The sequence below is a fragment of the Argiope bruennichi genome, chromosome 4 (genome assembly GCF_947563725.1).
Source record: "Argiope bruennichi chromosome 4, qqArgBrue1.1, whole genome shotgun sequence".
NCBI classification, from domain to species: domain Eukaryota; kingdom Metazoa; phylum Arthropoda; class Arachnida; order Araneae; family Araneidae; genus Argiope; species Argiope bruennichi.
This window is the reverse complement of record NC_079154.1, coordinates 141,960,089-141,978,444: the sequence shown is the minus strand read 5'-3', so window position 1 is coordinate 141,978,444 and position 18,356 is coordinate 141,960,089. Positions and strand designations below refer to the sequence as shown.

The following is an 18,356-nucleotide window of genomic DNA, read 5'->3' as shown; positions in this document are numbered from 1 at the left end:
ATGAGCCGTCATTGTTCCTGCGTTTTATGTAATGTAGTTCCGTTTCATTTTTTACGTTATTGTACATTATTACTTACTGATTGTTTACTGCTTAAACCGAGCTTAACACTTGGTACATCGATAAATTAGGGTTGTCCTGTAGCCACAATGATTTATCCAGCATACATTTCTTCTTGTGGGGGATGTTACGTAAGCATGTTGCCCCGCCTCTCACTTGTAACGCCCTCTAGCGGTATATGTAAAAAACTATCAGTCTTTGTAACATCATCGACGTAGCAGCAACGCCGAAAGGCAAAGCTCAAAGAATCTCCCGAAAGCGGAGAAACAATAAAATCTTTAAAATACAAAAAAAGGTCCGTCATCATTATCGAACCTCTCCACTCTGGTCCTAGCGAGCCGGAGACGAATTAGCAAAAATATGGAGAAAAAAAAACTCAAAAAGCCAAAGAGTTAAATAGAATTCGTGGAAGGATAAAGGCGAAACTAACAAGTGTTAAAAAGTTTGTTGAAAGTAGTTCAACGGTTGAAGAAGAAAATAAATTTATATTCACCTGTCAACAAAAGCTGGCAATTGTGGAAGAAATAAAAAATGAATTAGAAATTTTATTCAAGGATTATTTGGAAATCGACGAAGATGAAACGCTAAGCCAGAAGTGCGATCAAGAAATGTTGGATATCGAAGAAGAAAGAAATGAATTAGAGGTAAGTTTGAAATGCTTACTCTCTAATTATAATGTTAACGAAAATGTAATGCATAATATAAATCAAAATTCAAATTTGAAAGCTTATATCAATCATATTGAATTAAAAACGAAACTTCCGGAAATTCCCTTACCGCTATTTTACGGAAAAATGGAAGAATTCAGTAATTTCAAAAATCAATTTATGTGTCTAATAAACGATAATATCGAATTAACGAATGATCAAAAGTTATTTTATTTAAAAGCTGCAATCCGTGGTGAAGCTAAATTTATAGAAACAAGTGACGATACGTTTGAGTCACTGTTTGCTGCTCTGGAAGAACGCTTTGAAAATAAGCCAGCAATTGTTGATATTCACATTCGAAATATGCTAAACATAGAAAAATTAAATTTTGAGTCTGCAAAGGGCTTACGAAATATCACAGACACAATAAATAAAAGTCTGAGAGGTTTAAAAAGTTTTAATTTAGAATGTAATGACTTAACAAATGCTATATTAGTAAATATAATATTAGAAAGACTTGATAAAGAGAGTAGAAAGGCATATGAAATGTCCATACAATCAAAACAAATACCTTCATTGAAGGAGCTCTTGCAATTTTTAGAATCAAGAGCGATGGTACTCGATCAATTAGGGAAATACCCTACAAGTAGTAAGTTCCACAAGAAATTTCAAGGCGCAATAAATATGTCGAAAAACTTTCTTCTTAATGCGAATAAACTAAGTAATGTAAAGCCATGTATTTTATGTAAATTGGAACATCCTTTACAAAGATACTCTGAATTTTTAAAATTGAATGTTTCTAAAAGAATCGAGCTTTTAGAAAAATATAACATTTGTAAGAACTGTTTAAAATTGCATAAGCCACCTTGCAAATCCACATTCCTCTGCCGAAGGTGTCAAAAATCAGGCCATAATTCTTTGGTACATCTGGATACGCGCCTTGGTAAGGTAACGCCCCCAGACGCGGGGGAGCAACTTTATGTACACAATGATCCGTCTGGCTCGTCGAGGTTGCCACAAAAACTAACCCCTGATGCTGAGTCAGCGCTTACAAGTAACTCGAAACTATCTTCAAACATTCTATGCACCGCGCAGTTATTTATTGAAGACGCATTTGGTCAAAAAATAAAAATAAAAGCCCTGTTGGATTCTGGAAGTTCGGTAAACATAATAACTGCAGATTTGGCCAATTCTTTATATTTGAAGCGGGAAAAGATTAATGCATCCATCTCTGGTATTAACGGAGGAGAATTCTTCGTTAAAAGTAAATTAACCACTACCATTTTTAATGAAGACAATAATTTTTCCAGAACTGTATCATTTTAATTATGCCTAAAATAACGCATTTAACTCCTTCTAATGAAATTGATATCTCAAAGGTTAACTTCCCAAGTGAGATAAAACTTGCCAATGAGACTTTTCATATTCCTAGTAAAATTAATGCATTACTCGGATGTGAGTTGTTCTTTGATTTATTGAAGGCAGAAAAATTTAGATCATATGATAATTCACTCTTGTTAAAAAATAGTGTGTTCCGATATTTAGTAACGGGAACAATCGACGGCAGAAATTCCCATTTCTTTTCTGGATTAATTTTTGAAAATGATAATCTGGAGAATTCTGTTAAAAATTTCATTAACTTAGAATCTTTTCTTAGTAATAATACATATGATTCAATCGAATCAAAAACATATGAACAAACTTACTGTGAGGAACATTTTCTTTCAACTCATAAGAGGGATAGTACCGGAAGGTATGTTGTTAAATTACCAATAATTGAAGAAAAACGTTCTCTACTAGGCTATTCAAAGGAAATGGCTGAAAGGCGTTTAAATTTACTTTAGAAAAGATTAGATAAAAATAAAACAATGACAATACAATACAAGGCTTTTATGGATGAATATTTCCAGTTAAATCATATGGAAAGAATTGCCAATAGTGAATATTATATTCCTCATCATGCCGTGTTTCGCCCAGAAAGCACATCAGTACCCTTGTGTGTCGTTTTTGATGCATCTGCAAACTCTAGCAGTGGAGTTTCACTTAATTCCTTTTTATTGAACGGCGGAACAATTCAACAGGAACTATTTTGCATCATCTTGAGATTCCGAGCATATCAGTTTGCATTTAGTGCAGATATAAAGAAAATGTCTCGCCAAATTTTGGTCTCAGAAGCAGATAGAGACCTGCAAAATATTCCGTGGAAACCTAATAGATTTGCTCCTGTAGAAACATACAGACTACGGACTGTGACATATGGAACAAAATGTGCTCCATTTTTAGCCACCAGAACACTCAAGGCATTAGTTGAGAAAGAAAAAAGTGAATTTCCCCAAGCATCTGCAACACTTCTTACTGATGTTTATATTGACGACATTTTAACTGGTTCAAATAACTTACCAAAAATCAAGGCTTTACAACAGCAGTTAATAGAACTTTTAAGAAAAGGAGGCATGCAACTTCACGAATGGGTTTCAAACCATCCTGGATTATTAGGGAATAATCAAAACTTAAATTTTGAATTTCCAGACTTAACAACAGTTAAAAATTCATCATGTGTTATCATCATGAATACCACCCCCATAGATCTACATTGCTTCTGTGATGCCTCAAATAAGGCCTACGGTGCAGTCATCTATGTGTGTTCAAAAAATAAATCGAGTGAAGTGAAAACAAGTCTTTTGTGCAGCAAATCGCGAGTGTGTGCAATCAATAATGACTTTATGAAAGAAGTTAAAACTCTTTGTGAATTGATTTTACTAACTAATATTTCTAATAATTTTATTTGTAATATTTTAAATTTAAGTAACAACTATACTAAATTTGTAAGTTATCTTTTCAGATTTATTAATAATTTGAAGTGCTTGTCTGCACGTAAAAAAGGTAAGGTAACAATAAAGGAAATTCAAGCAGCATCCAACTTCATGGTAAGCAAGGTGCAATCTACTGAATTTTCAGAAGAAATTAAAGATTTGTCAAAGGGTATTCATATTAAACAAAGTAAGATTAAAAATTTAGCACCATTTCTAGATGAGGATAATATTCTTCGTGTAGGTGGTCGTTTACAAAAGTCTACATTAACTCAAAATGAAAAGCATCCTAAGCTTCGTCCTGCTCATCATAGACTTACAAAAATAATTATGGAATCTTTTCACAAAAGGTATTTACATGTAGGTCCCCAAACCTTACTTCATCTTGTCAGACAGGAATTTTGACCAGTTGGAGGAATAAATTTGGCTAGAAAAATAGTTAATGAATGCATTGTTTGCTTCAAAAATAAACCAGTAAGTTGTAATCAATTATTAGGAAATCTGCCAGCGGAAAGAATAACTCCTAGCCCACCATTTTTAAATTGTGGTATCGATTTTTGTGGACCATTCTTAATTAAATATAAAGGCCAACGCAAAGGTATTTTTCAAAAGATTTATATTGCAGTCTTCATTTGTCTCTCAACTAAAGCCATACATTTGGAATTAGTTACCGATCTAACGTCTAATGCTTTAATTGCAACTTTAAAACGTTTCTTTGCCCGACGCAGTAAATGTGCATGTATATTTTCGGATAACGCAGGAAATTTTGTTGGAACAAATTCAGAATTAAAAAGATTGAAAAAATTAATGAGTAATCCTGATGATACTTTAAATAATTATTTAACTACAGAAAGTATTGATTGGAAATTTATTCCCCCAAGGTCTCCTAATTTTGGAGGCTTGTGGGAATCAGGTGTCAAATCTTTTAAATTTCATTTAAGGAGAGCAGTAGGTTCTATAAAACTCACATTTGAAGAATTTTTAACATTAACTGCAGCAATCGAAGGTATTCTAAATAGTAGACCTATTGTACCTTTATCTACGGATCCTAATGATTATACAGCTTTGACTCCGGGACATTTCTTAATTGGCCGTCCAATAACTTCAATTACTGAACCACAATTGATTGAAAAATCAGATAATTATTTGTCAAAATGGCAAAAATTAACTAAATTAGTACAACAAGTTTGGAAAAATTGGAAAAGTGATTATTTGAATAATTTACATCTTAGAAACAAATGGCAGTTTGCTAAGAATAATGTAAATCTTAATGATATGGTTGTAATCAAAGATCCAGATTTGCCTCCATTATTTCAGTATTTTTTATTTGTTTTTACATTTATTCATTTTTTGTAATAATTCTGTCGAATTTATTGTAATGTGTGAAATTCATATAGTGTCTGAATATTGAAATTGTGCAATTTCAAGGCGGGAGTATGTAACGTAAGCATGTTGCCCCGCCTCTCACTTATAACGCCCTCTAGCGGTATATGTAAAAAACCATCAGTCTTTGTAACATCATCGACGTAGCAGCACGACGAGCAAAGCTCAAAGAATCTCCCGAAAGCGGAGAAACAATAAAATCTTTACAATAAAAAAAAGGTACGTCATTATTATCGAACCTCTCCAGGGGAGACTGAAAACCATAGTCTATAAGACTGTCGATTCTCACAACGACCCCTTTACAAGGTCCCCGAAATGCTGGTTATTTTTTAATAGGTTTTACAACCAATGCGTCGTCTTGTGAAGCGGGCATGATTTTTGATAATAATAGCTTTGAGATATATGTAAACATACTGTTCTTGTGTAATTGAAGTTTTATGAGCAAAGCGAAAACTGCTCAAATGTTCGGCCACCAACGTCAATAGAGCAATTGGAGGAAATACCAGGTATTTTTGGTATGTCAGCTGAAGTTACAGAACACCGCCTCATGCCTCTGCACCTTATAGTCATTACAAGTACCTTATAGTCGGATGGACATGGAAAGTTAGAAGTTACAAAATCTCGAAACAAAATATGAGGACTATCCTCACAGTAAAGATTCTTCAAACGACCCACAAAAATGGTTTGAGAAATCGGACAGCCGTATTGGTCAATTATTGAAATAATTTCTAATGGCAAACGATTTCTAGCATTTCAATACTGGAGAAAATTTCATTTTTCTGCTTATTTAGGAATATTCTATCCTTCAAAGAAATTTCAAATATCCTGCATTGGGATAAAATAAAAATGTCATTCTTAAGTTGCTCCTCTTCATTTATATTTTTTGCGGTCATTGCTTTAACATTACACTAAATTTTACAGCAGGAGTTGGCGTATTTCTTTTCACAGTTCATAAAAAAGCATTCATCAGAAAATATAATTTTTTTACATTTTTACACATGCTTATTAACAGAATCATGACAGTTTTGAATTATTTATTTAAACAAAATTTCATTTTACTTCTATCAGTAATTTATTTAGATTTTATATGTTTCTAAGAATTCACTAACCCCATCCATCCTACTACATATTTCTTTAATGTTTGCTAACGAGTATCCAATGCCATAATATAGCTTAACCTCTTCAGGGTTTCAGTATGTTATAAATATTAACAGTAACAAAATAATTTTTTTTTTTTGTGGAATTAGCCCTTCGTGAGCACAAAATCTGCTGGGAAGCAAACGAACTATTTTTCTAAAATATCTTTGTGCGGATGTTTACGCTCTCCTCATTCTACACTTCCCCCCTGAAGATGCGTTTATGATACTGAAGTGAAAATTATATATGTGTGTGTGTAATAAATGTGTTATCTAAAAGTTCCCTGACCAAGATTATCAAATCAGTCTCACATTTCAAGCACCTACTCCATCGCATGTAGAAAATTTCAGATTTGAACTTGATTAAGTATTTTCCAAAAAGTCGAAATATCATCACCGCAAAAAAAGAGCTAAAATTGCTTACTTCATAAATAATAATATCAAATCTCAGTTTTTCTTCATAAAAAAAAATACACAACAGCAATTTTATATCTATCGAAAACTGACCTCTAAATTTGTACTCGGAGACGCTATCGAATAATGGGTGGAAGTTCCAACATCGGTTTTCGCAGTTTAATTAAACAGCTTTAAAAAAGGACATTATCAAGATTTAAAAAATGAGATATAAAGATGGAATTGATCAAGAGTAAGTTTAAGTAAAAAATTGAGAAAAACAGCTACAACCATATAATTGAAGAACATCACAGTGCATATCACGTTATAACAATTGTTCGTTAATTGTTGAATATGAAATGAGGAGAACGAAGGAAAGTAATGATTATTTCTAATAATCCTCTTTTCTCGGTAATCAAATAAATGACAAAATACCAAAAAAAATCAAACATTAATGCCAATTAGTTTACAGCATTTATCGTGCTTTAGGAATGTTAAAGTCTTAGGATGTCTGCAGTCATTTGATCAGATGGAATATAATTTATTTCATTTCATCACATTCATAAACTTTATGAAGGTAATGAATATCAATGTGATTAGAAAACAATTCAATTTTAAATAGGTTTTTGAGTTGTTTGGCTATCAGAAAATACAACAGTTGGAATTTCATCCACTGAGCCATACAATTTAGAAAATTACGTAAATAAGCAACTTCTTTCACACATTCAGACAGGTCAAAGACATGATCACTTTAGTGGGTGAGTATTAATAAGATTAATTGAATTATGGTAATTAATTTTGAAGAATAACATATGATCATTAAAAAGATATATCATTTTAAATTATATTTGGCAAATAATAATATAGCATTCTGATTGGTTTGTTATATTTCAATACAGCGTAAATAAATGGCAACAAAAAGCGGTGAAATTAGGTCAGTAGTTGAATGGTAGGTTGAAGGCTAGTGTTTCATATTGTAATTTCTCTCAAAATGGATAGTAAAGTTCCATTGATGTTCATGAGCACTGATATGAAACAAAAAAAATTCTGAATCTGTGTCCGGGGAATGTCATGAATCCCGCCTCCCCACAAGAGAATGCACAATAAAGTAGTTTTTTTACATGATTTCTCTGGAAAATGGACAGATGTGAATGACATAAATGACAATTTATATCATATATAAAGATCATCAACATTCATATGAAACAAAAATTGATGATACTGAACCAGTTGTTGAGGCTGAATGACTAGTTCCTAGGCTCTCTTTATACATAGATATATATAGACACGACACAGTGTTGGAAAAAAAAAAATTTTTTTTAATAATTCATTTTGCCTAACAAAAACACTGAGATTTAAAATCTGTACATAACATAATTTGTTGTCTCACTTTTTTTAATGTTTCTTCATTTTCAGTTATTAAATCAAATTAGAGTGGAAGCAAAAGACAATGAATAATTTTTCATTATAAAATATACATTCTGAGAAAAATAAAATTTCAAAAGAAAATACTTAAGTTGGATATTATAAAAATTGCACTAATAAAATGTACTTATAATTTTTTATTTCCTTCTTTCAACATACATTCATACATAAATGAAATAAAATACTTAAGAAGCAGACTTAACAAAGATATGAAATCTAATGAATAATGTACTGAATTTTGACATACGATTATACCAAAATATTTATACTAATCATTCTCTTACAACATTTACCCTCAGTAAGTTTATTATTATTATTATTTCTTCATTTTTACAAATTCAGAAATACATTTAACAATAAAGGAATAATAAAACTGTAGTGTGTCTTAATGAATGTCTTAATTTTAAAAAAATATATATAATTTTTAATTGTATATAGCTTACAATAAAAGTTAAATGAATAAGAATAAATGCAATATTATATTAAATTTAAAACACAACATAAAATAAAACTCAACATAATTTAAAATGGCAGAATATTCATATAATATGCATACATGTACAAATATTTTCAAGTAACATCATTAACGAAGCTAAAAAATATACTTTAAAAAAATTAAACTGTTATTACATTATTTTACAAAAAAAATTTACTTTTTATCCTAGCAACATAAGTGAAACGTTTAATAGTATACAATTTAATAAATTATTCTTAAAATTTTTAATAGCAGGTTTAAGGGAATGACTTTCTGACTCAAAGCATCACATGAACTTTCATTAAACATGAATAATTTTTTCTTAATTTACATAACATCTAAGCTATCAATACTCACTGATATTAAATATTCTGTATTAATTAACTTCTGAAAAATATTTTTGCTTTTACAAAAATTCTGAAGAAACAAGAAATTTATGAGAAACATTCATTTCATAAATGTGAGAATTCCCATTGTATCTGGATGACTAATAGTTTCAAATAATAATTTCAAATTCTAATACATAAGCTACTTTTGGAATTGCATTTAATAATATGCATCCAATACAACAATCTTACTGCAAAATAATATGTTCAATTTTGCCAATTAATTATTGCAGACAGCAATGCCAGCCAGCACTGATTGTTAATAAGACCAGAATAAAAATATGATGCTTATGGAATGTTTTATGGAAATCGCAGAAACAGAAATTAAAAAGCATTACAGCTCTAATTATGCAAAGAAAAAAAATAATTAATTAATTATTTTTTACAGGGTCATTTTAAAGATATTTTTAATGCATAGCATCACAAACATTAAACAATTAACAAGCAATCTGGACAGGCAGCAAAAAATAAATGCCTTAAAATTTTATTTAAATGGTTAAAAAATACAATAATAATAAAACTTATCACAAAGCTAATTATATTTCTGAAATGCAATCTTGACAAAAAAATGGAAATGATTAACTTCTCAAATGGCTGCTTTTGAATTAAAAATATACATTTTTACATGCACACGCATACATTAAAAAAAAATCATAACATCCTAAGCATTGAAATATAATTTTATATAATTTTCCATTAAATTATACAAACAGATTATCACGCTTAAAATTGCTCAAAAATTTCTTTCTTTCCTTTTTTTTTCTTTTTAGAAGTGTTGAAAAAATAATTTATAGTTTAATATTATAGGTTAAATTAATTTTGAAAACTTTTAAATATTATTCTGCAATATGTGTGGAAGTTCCTATAGAAACATCATACCATTATACAAAATTGGTATTCATAGTATTATTAAAAATTTAACATTTCATTCAGCATATTTTTTAATTGGTCAAGATTCGATTCCAATTCAATCTTATCACAAGATTCATATGGATAAAGGTTCTTTTGAGCTTTTACTATAACAGACTGCAAGGCCAATTTTATTGCTGACTTTTGTTGATTTTTTGTTGTTGCATCAAGCTGTTTTAAGTACACCAGAGATAAATTGCATAACCTAACAGCTATTTTTAAGATCACTTTAAAGTGTTCTAAGTTACTTTCCCATCGGTCTATCTGTGTAGAATAACGAAGAGCTTTTTGCTGGTAAAGAACTGATCGAGACAAAACTTCAAGGTCATTTTCAAGATTTGGATCAGGACATAATAATGCAGAATAAGCATTCCAAATGGTATAATCAGTTGAAGATATTGAAGATAATCGGCCAAGAAGTTGGAGAGCCAACTTTCTCCACTTAGAGGCAGAATGACCATAGAAATCTGGAATATCTTCATTAATGGCCTGCACAAGAATCCCCAAAACTTCAGAATCTTGATGTTTACCTTTAATATCAAGAAGCCTATGCCAAGCCCTGATGACATCGTCAAAGACTCCAATGTCTGTACTCACAGCAAGAAAGTTTTCCCAAACTCTCCATTCTTCATAATTACATTTTAAAGCTTCTTGAAGACTCCTCCATGCACGTTCTTTCTGTTGCGATCGGATATATGCATTGGAAAGATTATTCCATGCTTCAAAATTGTCTGGATCTAATAGCACAACTTGCCTGTAAGCTTTAGCAGAAAGAAGATAATCTTTACATTGTAGTGCAGCAAACCCATAAGAAAACCACACACTAGACTGTAATGGATTTATCTCTAGAGTTCGTTGGAAAAAGGGCAAACTTTTCTCATAAAGTTTTCTCTTAAAATAGTAATATGCCAAAGAACGTTGGCAACGGGCATTCTTTCCTTTTGCCAACTCATCTGCTTTATGGTACATTTCAGGATCATCTAACACATCTCCTAAGAGGCTGTATAACAAAGGTGTTTCCTTTACTTTCAACTGATTTCGGAGAAGAGTTTCTGCACAAGAAGTTCTTCCTAGTTGAAAATAGCATTGAACAATTTCTTGCCACAATTGTAATTTCTCATAGATAACAAGTGCAGTTTTTGTAGCACCCATAGACATCCACAAATCAGCAAGTTCTTTCTCCAGTACCCATAACATAGGAAAAGCAACGGCATAAAGCATAGGAAAACGTACTGAAAAACTTGGATTGCCTTTTTTAATAGAATCAATAACAGACTCCAATTGCATCAAAGATCTTTCAACATGACGAGAAGACTCCTTTTCCAATTTGCACCTCATGATAAGAAGCTTTAAATAAATAGACCATATCTTCGGTTGCTCTAACAAACAGTTGATGTAGGACATCACTTCCTCTCGTAAAAGCTCAGTAAAGGCTCCACTCCTTTGGACAAGAAGGCAATGCCCTAACAGGACTACCTGTTCTTCAGGTAGAAGATACTCTATTTGATATTCTTCACTATTAATGAATGAAATCTTATTAAGTAAAGTGTCATCTTGAAGATTTAAGTCAGGAGGAAGGTCAGAATTTTCTTTGATTTCAAATATATTTACAGATGACTTTTCATTATCCTTCACCAGTTTTACAAGTAATTGAGCAACAGCTCGATTTTGAAATCGAGTCCTTTTACCATATGCTCCAGTCAATTCAACACTTAAACCGACAAGATTTTGAGCTAATGAAATATTCTTTTTAGCTAGTTGCACTTCATGATAATGCAAATGCATTTGTGCACACTCCACATAAAATATCAATTCAGCTACTGGGTGCACTTTATTAATAATCCAATTTACCTCAAGATATTTTTTCACTATCAAAGCCATTTCATCATGTAATGATGCTATCCTCTCTGCTAATACATGTTGATGCATCATCAGACAACGCATTAACCACCATTGGCGTGTCAGACACAAATCATCAGTTTCAATTACATGAGATAAAAACATGTTGCTAAAAAAGAGAAGTTTTAATTGCACAATATTGGATATAGGCAATTCTCCATCCCGACTGAGGAACTGAATGACATATTCTTGAGTCACATTTTCAGAAAACATGGAAGTAAAAAGTGAATAATTACTTTCATTACCTACTTCCGGTCCGCATACATTGGCTTTAACGAACTGTTGCAAGGCAGAAATGCCAATAAAAAGTATTATAACTTGTTTCACATACTTCGATAGCTTTTCATCATCAACTGCAATAAATTTGCATTCGAGCGATTTTGGATTCTCTGGATCAAACGACACATTATGCAATCCTAAATCAGTCAAATTAGCATTTAAAATAACTCCATAGTCGTGACAAAATGCACTTTTTGCAACAAATTCTAATGCTCTAAATAATTCATTAGATGAATGAATTTGAAGAAAATTGAAATTTGCATTGAAATCATAGTTTGACAAATTCCCAGTCACAAATCGAATTTCTAGTTCATTCAAATATTTAATTATTGTTTCATCGTCAAGATCCATTATTATACAGAGATATTTCGTTGATTATATTCAAGCACAAAGCAATTCAAAATCACAGAAAAAAACAACGTGCACTCCACAGAGTCATCATTTAGTTGATTGTTTGCTTGACTAGGATTAGTTGATTGTTTGCTTGCACATATATTGTAAAATGCGTGCGATAATTTATGAAGCATACATTGAAAATAGCGAAGACGGATATTTTACAAACTGTTATTATGTAACTAATATCCCAAATACCAGTGATCAATACTTTAAAAAAAAAAGTGTTATTCTGTTGCGATTCGCGATAGCGATGACCGAACTCGCAATGTTTGAGTTCGTAGCCGAGTAACATGACCACAAGACAAAAATAATTACTCATGTCTCGTAGCTGTTATCTGCCTTATAAAGCTTCACCACCAAAGGTCTGGTCGATTTCTAGAGAGTGTCAAATTCACTCGCATTAATGTCCATTCGTACGTTCGATGTGACTTCATTTCAGCTCTAAACGAGCGATCGCAGGCGAGGTGAGTAATGCATGTTGATTTTCATTGCTCATCAATTTTCAATGGGGTCAATTCATGGTCACGTGTCAGGTACCAAACAAACCGTTTCTGTTCAATTTTCAACCGTTCTGCGCATGTCGGGATGTCTGCCGATAACGTTGATGAAACCATTGTTTAGTAAATGTTACACTAGCCGATCAATTATTAAACACTTCTGATGTTTTTTTAAAAATATTATTTTGAATTATTTTCTCCAAATTTTCATAGTTATGTAATTTTATTTCTTATATTAAAATTTTAATTAGTATTTTCAATGGAATTATTGTTTTTGCATAATTAATTAACGTCGTTTTTTAATTCGTTTGCTGCTGCTTTATTCTTTCCTTTCCCATATCCTCCCCCCCCCCTTTTTTTATTCAAAGGATACATTTTGACAAATGACTATGGCAGTGCTTTTGAAAAATTACATATTATTTAAATATTATTGAATGTTGAATCTTATAAATATAGTTCTTTTTAAAAATAAATTATTACTCTTAGATAAGTTAATATTTTAAAGCTTATTAATGAAATTATTACATTTTTTTTTCTTATGTAATGATTTTTATTAATATTGAGACTTCGATGTTTTCATTTGCTCACAGGAAATAGCATGAAATTCAAATTAGAATATATTGAATAAATTATGTTTACAATTTCAAATTATGAAATATAAACGGTATAGATACCTTTTTTTAAATCTATGCAACTTATGAATCAGTTATATCATTTTAATTTGTAGAGATCATTAAAGGAAAACAAACAAAATTACAGTTTCATATTTTTTATCGATACATTACAAAATATATATAAAAAATATATATGATAATTATTTGAAAAAATGTGATCAAATGGATGTTTTAATGTACTCACTAATTCAAAAAACTATTTATCAACATTTATTTTTCTAGACAGAAAAAATATAAACACAGTATGACAAGAATGTCAATGTAAATGATGAAATCAATTTTATTCAACAGAAATATTCTAAATCCTAAACAACAGGTTTTTTTTATCACGAATAAAAACATTATGTTGAACAATATACTTTTAAAGCAGAACATTTATGAAATTTTTTTTTAATGTTAAAGTTGCATTGATAAAAATTACATGGACTGAATATCATAAAATAAAACATACAATACAGTAAATTTAAAAAACAAGAATAAGGTCATGATATATATATATATATATATATATATATATATATATATATATATATATATATATATATATATATATATATATATATATATATATATATATATATATATATATATATATATATACAGGGTGTTTATAAAGTCCCGGACCCATTTTGATGTTTAATAACTCGTAAAATAATAAAGATATAAACAAACTTATGGCATTTATTGATGGAATAACTCATATATTTTCCTTTTCAGGTTTGAATATTTTTACTTTTGTAAATATCGTCTGCACGTGTGGTTAATTTCAGATAATTTCATTTTCCAGTCTAAATATCTGTACTTTTCTAAATATTGTCTGATTATTAATTGCATTTTTCTCTCTTTTGTTTTTGGCAACTATTGCAATGTTATGTTTACTTTTGATGTGTTTGTTCTATGTAGTACTTTTGTATGTGATGTTTTATTCTAGCGGATATTAAGGAGAATGCATACACCACAAGAGAAAGCACAGATTTTATGGTGGTTCATAGAAATGAAATCGATAGTGCAAGCACAGAGAAATTTCAGAAGAATTTACCAAAAAGATCCTCCATCCAAAAACAGCATCTTGCGGTGGAAAAAGAATTTTCTAGAAATTGGAAGTATCGAAGATAAGAAACGTTCCAGACGTCCTTGCACAAGTGATTTTGATGTTGACGGTGTCGGAGAGACATTTTTACACAATCCTAGAATATCTGTGAGATCAGCGGCAACAGAATTGGATATCACAATTTCGACGGTGTACAAGGTTATTAAGAAAAAATTAAGACTGCATGCATACAAAGTTCAAATTGTTCAAGTTTTGGAACCGAACGATAGGCCTAGGAAGATGGCCTTTGCAACAGATATGCTAAGGAGGATAGAAGATGCTGCTGATTTTCTGAAGAGCATAATGTTCTCCGATGAAGCATCCTTTCATGTTTCTGGCATTGTTAATCGCCATAATGTGCGCAAATGGCTCTGTGGTTGCCGACATGCTTGTCGCTACCTGGCGTGAAATTGGCTATCGACTTGATATTCTCCGTGCGACGAAGGGGGCACACGTGGAAGTTCATTGACAAGGGTCATGAAACTTTTTGAGTCTATTTAACCATTTATGTTATTAATTTAAATCTATCTTTATTATTTTATGAGTTATTAAACATCAAAATGGGTCTGGGACTTTATAAACACCCTGTATATAGAACCTAAATAGGATATAAAGATGGGTTAGAAGAAACACTTCTATGCTTTTACAAAATTTTATAATTCAAAATTGATATGTTAAAAAAATAGAGAGAAAAAAAAGTGAAACATGCATGTAGCAATGAAGTTGGGAATAAAAATTATATAATAAATGCTGATATGGAAATTGATTTTCAGTGAAAAGACCTGTATTTATTAAAACAGAAATCACTGAGGGGCACAATAGTATAACATGATATTATGATAACAGTCAATTTCAGTTTAAATACAATAAACTATTGACATTTCATTTTTAACAATAGAAAAGTTGTTTGATATAAATTCACTTTGAATCCATCACAAATCTGCAAATGTAATTAGAAAACTAGTAATAATGCTTTCTGGAGCCATCCATTTTGCTCTTTTGTTATTAGACATGATTACCCAGCAATAACTGAATAACATGAATTACTAAAAGATAAAGAAAACTTTAAGGTTCATAATAAAAAAGTAAAACCTCATAATGCATTTTATTATAATGCCAAAAACTAAAAATCAAATGCAAAAATTATTTGACGTTAATTAATGGTTTTTATACTTAACTAATTTTTATACTTAATTAAATGGCATGGGTTTTCAAAACTTAAATATATATATATTTCTTATATATAGCATTCAATTTATCAAATTAAGAGCACGTTTAATAAAATACATCATATATATATATATATATATATATATATATATATATATATATATATATATATATATATATATATATATATATTATAACAGTCAATAAGAAAATTCAATTTTCAGTAGTTAGTAAAGATTTCACTTATTAAATTAATCTTTAAGAAATTTATTCACTTCCACCTAAGTTTAGCATTATAGCAGTTGTTATTTTTGCAGCAGGAGTTTGTTTACTTACATTAATTAAATTTAGATAAGATTATTTTAGAAAATGCAATGTAATATTCATGTAAACATTTTAAAACCTTATAAGCATATTCAAAATTATCAGAAATTTCATCAAATGTGAATAAAGTGAATTAGAAATGCTGCCACGATTTTGTTTGATTGTTTTTGTTGGCAAATCGCTTACCAAATTCTTTTTTTCGAAGAATTTTTCTAAAAAATTACTGAAACATTTGCGATTACTGGAATTCCATTTACGTTTTAATAAATGAACACACACTGAAGGAATTCTTCAAAATGATCGCAGCATATCATTGACTTCGGAGGCTTGAAAAAATCTATACCAAAAGTACCAACCCTAGGCAGGATTGTTGAAAGGAAAATAAGAAAACATTTTATCATAACAGTCACTCTTGTGTTTCGCATTAAAACATCTATCAGCACACCAGTATTTCCTCTTTTAACACATAATAAGAGGAAAGAAAATGACTCAAAAATTATAACTTCAAATGTAAACAAAAAAATCCGCTTCATACTCGGCGGAGAACGTTAATGGCAGACTAATCGACGAAAGCGGTGCGGATGAAACTTAAATGCCATGCGCGGATAGCTCATGACATGTGACTTTTACGTCACATGAATTGACCCCATTGCGACATAGTTTGGCTAGAGATGACGAATATTTTCAGAGCGGTTATTATGGTTTATATATCAAAAAGTCACAAATACAAGTGATCAATACTTTTCAAAGAGGGGTGTGATTAATATCCTTCATACGATCTTACTGATGATATTTCGATTACAAGTTTTGGATCACGATAGAAACTAACAATCGATACGATATTACTGAAATTTGCCGGAGCGGTGACGATACGATCTGTCCAATGGAAGCTCTCGAAAGAAATCTGTGATTGGATTGAAAAGTGAACGGACCGGTTATTGGAATTATCGTATCGTATCATTGAATTGCATATCACTGAAATTTATTTCAGCGATGATTTCACCGGAAAGTGCGAGGCTTCACTGAAAAGTGCGAAGTCACCGATATTCGTACTTGTTGATGCACTATTCCATACAGATCATTTTTTATTGCTCGTGACATGATTGACTTTGATTACATGTACTCTGTTTATTGCTGGTGCCATCTATTGGTAGAATATAGGACTAAAGTAAACATTTTAAAGAAATGACATATATTTTTAACTCATCTTTTCCAGAAAATGGTTCACTCTAATAAATAAATTAAATAAATAGTTTTGAGGAAAAAAAAAATTTAAGAAGTAAGCTGAAACAGATAAATTAATTCATTCACACGTTAATTAAATTAGTAAATTAAGTATTAATTACAATTAATAAATTTTATATTTAATATTAAGTAATAATTTTTAATTAATAATATGATTGAAATAACAGATATTTGGAACGCATATTTAAAAATAACAATAGCAATATTATTTGTTATTCAAAAAATCGTGGATTATGCATCTCTAAGTTTGGCGCCCGAATTGAATCATAATATATGTTTCGATAACTGAAAAAGGATTTAGTTGGAGCTCTTGCTGTTTAAATATCTAACTGGCTCATTAAATAAATATTCGAAATATATTAAAAGAAAGTGATTCGAATATTTTGAATATCTAATGAGAAATATATCTACTTTGGATTTAAACAGTAAGCGAACATGATAAAATAGAAGAGAGTATTTAAAAACGATATTATTTAAGAAATTGCTTTATTGATAAAGTTGAACTGTAAATATTTTATATAATTTGGATTTTAGTAGTTTGATACAATTTTAGAGAATACAGGATTTAATAATGCTCTAGAATGGTTAAATTTATTCGATTCTGATAACCATGAATTGTGCATTTCTTTAGGAATAGAATTTATTGAATTGAATATTACATTTTATTATTGAAAATAAGAATGTATGTTGTATTGAATATCTATTCACAGTTTTATAAGCATTTAAGTAGTTTATTAACATTAAAAATGGAAATATTAATTAAACTGAAAGGCTCTTATCGTGGCTATTTTACTAAATTTACTGAAAAATTTGGAATTATTTTTGAAAACGAAAGCAGATGATTCTGATTTATATGTTAGTTATCTGAGTCAGTTATCAGAGAAATATTTGAAAATTCAAAACAGATAGATATTCTTGATTTAATCAAGAGGGGTGTTACGTGTACCGAGACAAGCATATGTGAAGAAATCGAAAGTGCCTAATTTTATGAAGATAAATTCATATATTTTAAAACGAAACTAGAACGCTGCATAAATAGATCTGACAGCGAAATTGATGCACAATCAATTAGTGAAAAAAGAAATTTTAAGTTGCCTAAGATTGAATTGCAAAAATTTGATGGAACTCTAAAGGTCTGGTTATCTTTCTGGGGATTATTT

At 30.2% G+C, this 18,356-nt stretch overlaps 1 protein-coding gene across 1 annotated transcript; it reads right to left on the bottom strand.

The window, feature by feature from the left end:
* Nucleotides 1–8,151: 8,151 nt before the first annotated feature.
* Nucleotides 8,152–12,236, bottom strand: LOC129966846 (tetratricopeptide repeat protein 27-like). The gene has a single exon (XM_056081434.1). It carries the CDS (start codon nt 12,149–12,151, stop codon nt 9,623–9,625), a length of 2,529 nt encoding a protein of 842 aa, XP_055937409.1. The 5' UTR covers nt 12,152–12,236; the 3' UTR covers nt 8,152–9,622.
* Between the last annotated feature and the right edge of the window lie 6,120 nt (nt 12,237–18,356).

Coding starts and splice junctions, on each gene's coding strand:
- LOC129966846 (XM_056081434.1), bottom strand. CDS start 12,151: ATGGATCTTGACGATGAAACAATAATTAAATATTTGAATGAACTAGAA.